Source organism: Austrofundulus limnaeus, unplaced genomic scaffold, assembly GCF_001266775.1.
Source record: "Austrofundulus limnaeus strain Quisiro unplaced genomic scaffold, Austrofundulus_limnaeus-1.0 Scaffold1152, whole genome shotgun sequence".
NCBI classification, from domain to species: Eukaryota; Metazoa; Chordata; class Actinopteri; order Cyprinodontiformes; family Rivulidae; genus Austrofundulus; species Austrofundulus limnaeus.
In genome coordinates this window covers 23887-25996 of record NW_013953554.1, presented here as the reverse complement: position 1 = coordinate 25996, position 2110 = coordinate 23887, and the positions used below count along the sequence as shown (strand labels likewise).

The following is a 2110-nucleotide window of genomic DNA, read 5'->3' as shown; positions in this document are numbered from 1 at the left end:
CTGGATTTTTGTTTTAGCTTCCATCACTCACAGTTGAAGAGTACCTATGATAAAAATTACAGTCATCTACAAGCTTTGCAAGTGGGAAAACCTGAAAAATCAACAGTGTATCAAACACTTGATCTCCCCACTGTATGTCATGAAACTTTACTTTTTACAAAACATAATTTGTTTAGAACGATCAGAAATGTTAGCTTGTCTAAATAAGCTAGCTGTCACGTTCTCTCGTCCTGGCCACACCTTCTCACTCAACACCCCCCCCCCCTCCTGCAATGTCCACTGTAGGCATTTTTAAAAATTTGCCTTGGGGCGGAGTTATCCTTTCACAGGGAGGGGTAATATCACTTACTTCGCCATCATCTGCAGGTTTGTGAGGAACAAAAGGGACAGAAGTTTTCTTTCAGTAGAAAGTCCTTGGGTAAATCCTGCTGGTAGTAGTTTCCAAAGTAGTCCATCATAAAATTATTTTTCACAAACTACAATTTTCTTTGGCAATATTGCTAGAACATCGCCATCAAAAATAAAAATAAAATCAACCCAGGCATATCTGTTCTCCAAGACTGTTATAAAAACAGCAGAACAAACTTTTGTCCTGTGAATAAGTAGGTGGAGCTTCATCTTGGGTTGCCAGGTGAGGGGCTGGGCTCAGGTTGGGGTGGGTCGGTGTTGTGACGTCACAAACCATTGGTCTTTGAAAACAGTTCATTTCAAGACATAAAAAATACATTTACTTGTAGTAAAAATACCTCTGACTGCACATTTTTTTAAGCTTGGACTGTTTTTAGAAGCAGTACAGACCCAAATTTAAGTATAAAACAAACAGAAAAAATTGAATTTTGCATATTAGGTCCCCTTTAAAAATAAATAGACAAAGAATAAACTATCGATTGTCATTTTTGGTCAAAAAGTGGACAAAATTAGAATTGGCAGGTTCACAAAAAATGAAAATCAGGAGGAAAAATGATTCTACATCTCTTATCACTTCATTAATGCCTTATTTAAAATAAGATATCCCTACTAATTACTACTGTAAGAAAACCTTTAGAAGGCATTCTGACATGTCTGAAGATGTGATACCAAAACACAGGCTTGTCCCTCTCCTCTACGTTACAGCCAATAGTACAGAGAGAGAAACTCAAAACATTACTTGTGTTTATTTTGGTAATTAAAGTGTTTTTCCTACCTGGGTGTGGTCTGGTAAATGGTCCATCTTTGGCTTGTGTTACCCCAAAACAAAGAAACACCAGGATGCTGGCCACAATGCCTCTACATGAGTCAGAAAGACAAATACAAACAAATACCACCAGTGAATGGTTTTCCAAAGATCAATAACATCAGAGGTTCAAACAGAATGACAGAGCATAAAGTTCTCCATCGTTGCGACAGAGAACTTTAAGTCCTGAGATCATATGAGATCATATCCTGACTCAATTTGCACACACTGAGTTTAACTCATTTCGCACAAGTCTGTCATGACTGTAATTTCCTGTAACAGTATATCTTTCTGCACAGTAGCTGCTTCAATTTTTATCTAATTTCTCATTGATGGTCTGGTACGGTAATTATTCTTATTCTGTTTTTGCTATAATTGATATTGTAAAATAGTTGTGTATTGATATGTGTACCTGCTGCTGCTACACCTGAATTTCCCCGTGTGGGACAATAAAGGCTGGTTCTAATCTATTCTTCTATTCTATTCTTGTTATATTTAAAAAACAAGACCAGACAAGCGTGCTGGTCTGAAGTTAGAAATAAATAATGGAGTTGGGCTTAAGAGAGAGACAGAGACATCTACTAAAATTAAAACTTGTGCCTGGAAAAATGTGTGGGTAGACAAGCGTGGGATTGAGTGTGGGTTTTCTGTCTGTCTGTCTGAGTTTTCTGTCTGTCTGTCTGAGTGTGGGTTTTCTGTCAGAGTTTTCTGTCTGTCTGTCTGTCAGAGTTTTCTGTCTGTCTGTCAGAGTTTTCTGTCTGTCTGTCAGAGTTTTCTGTCTGTCTGTCAGAGTTTTCTGTCTGTCTGTCAGAGTTTTCTGTCTGTCTGTCAGAGTTTTCTGTCTGTCTGTCAGAGTTTTCTGTCTGTCTGTCAGAGTTTTCTGTCTGTCTGTCAGAG

General features: G+C 38.0%; 1 protein-coding gene across 2 annotated transcripts in view; it reads right to left on the bottom strand.

The window, feature by feature from the left end:
• ptdss2 (phosphatidylserine synthase 2) overlaps positions 1–2110 on the bottom strand; it is a 44018-nt gene that overhangs the window by 35251 nt on the left and 6657 nt on the right. For both annotated transcript variants that reach the window (XM_014030976.1, XM_014030973.1), the window contains exon 4: positions 1184–1266. In XM_014030976.1, coding sequence (XP_013886430.1) covers positions 1184–1266 — 83 coding nt within the window. The remainder of the gene's footprint in view (positions 1–1183; positions 1267–2110) is intronic.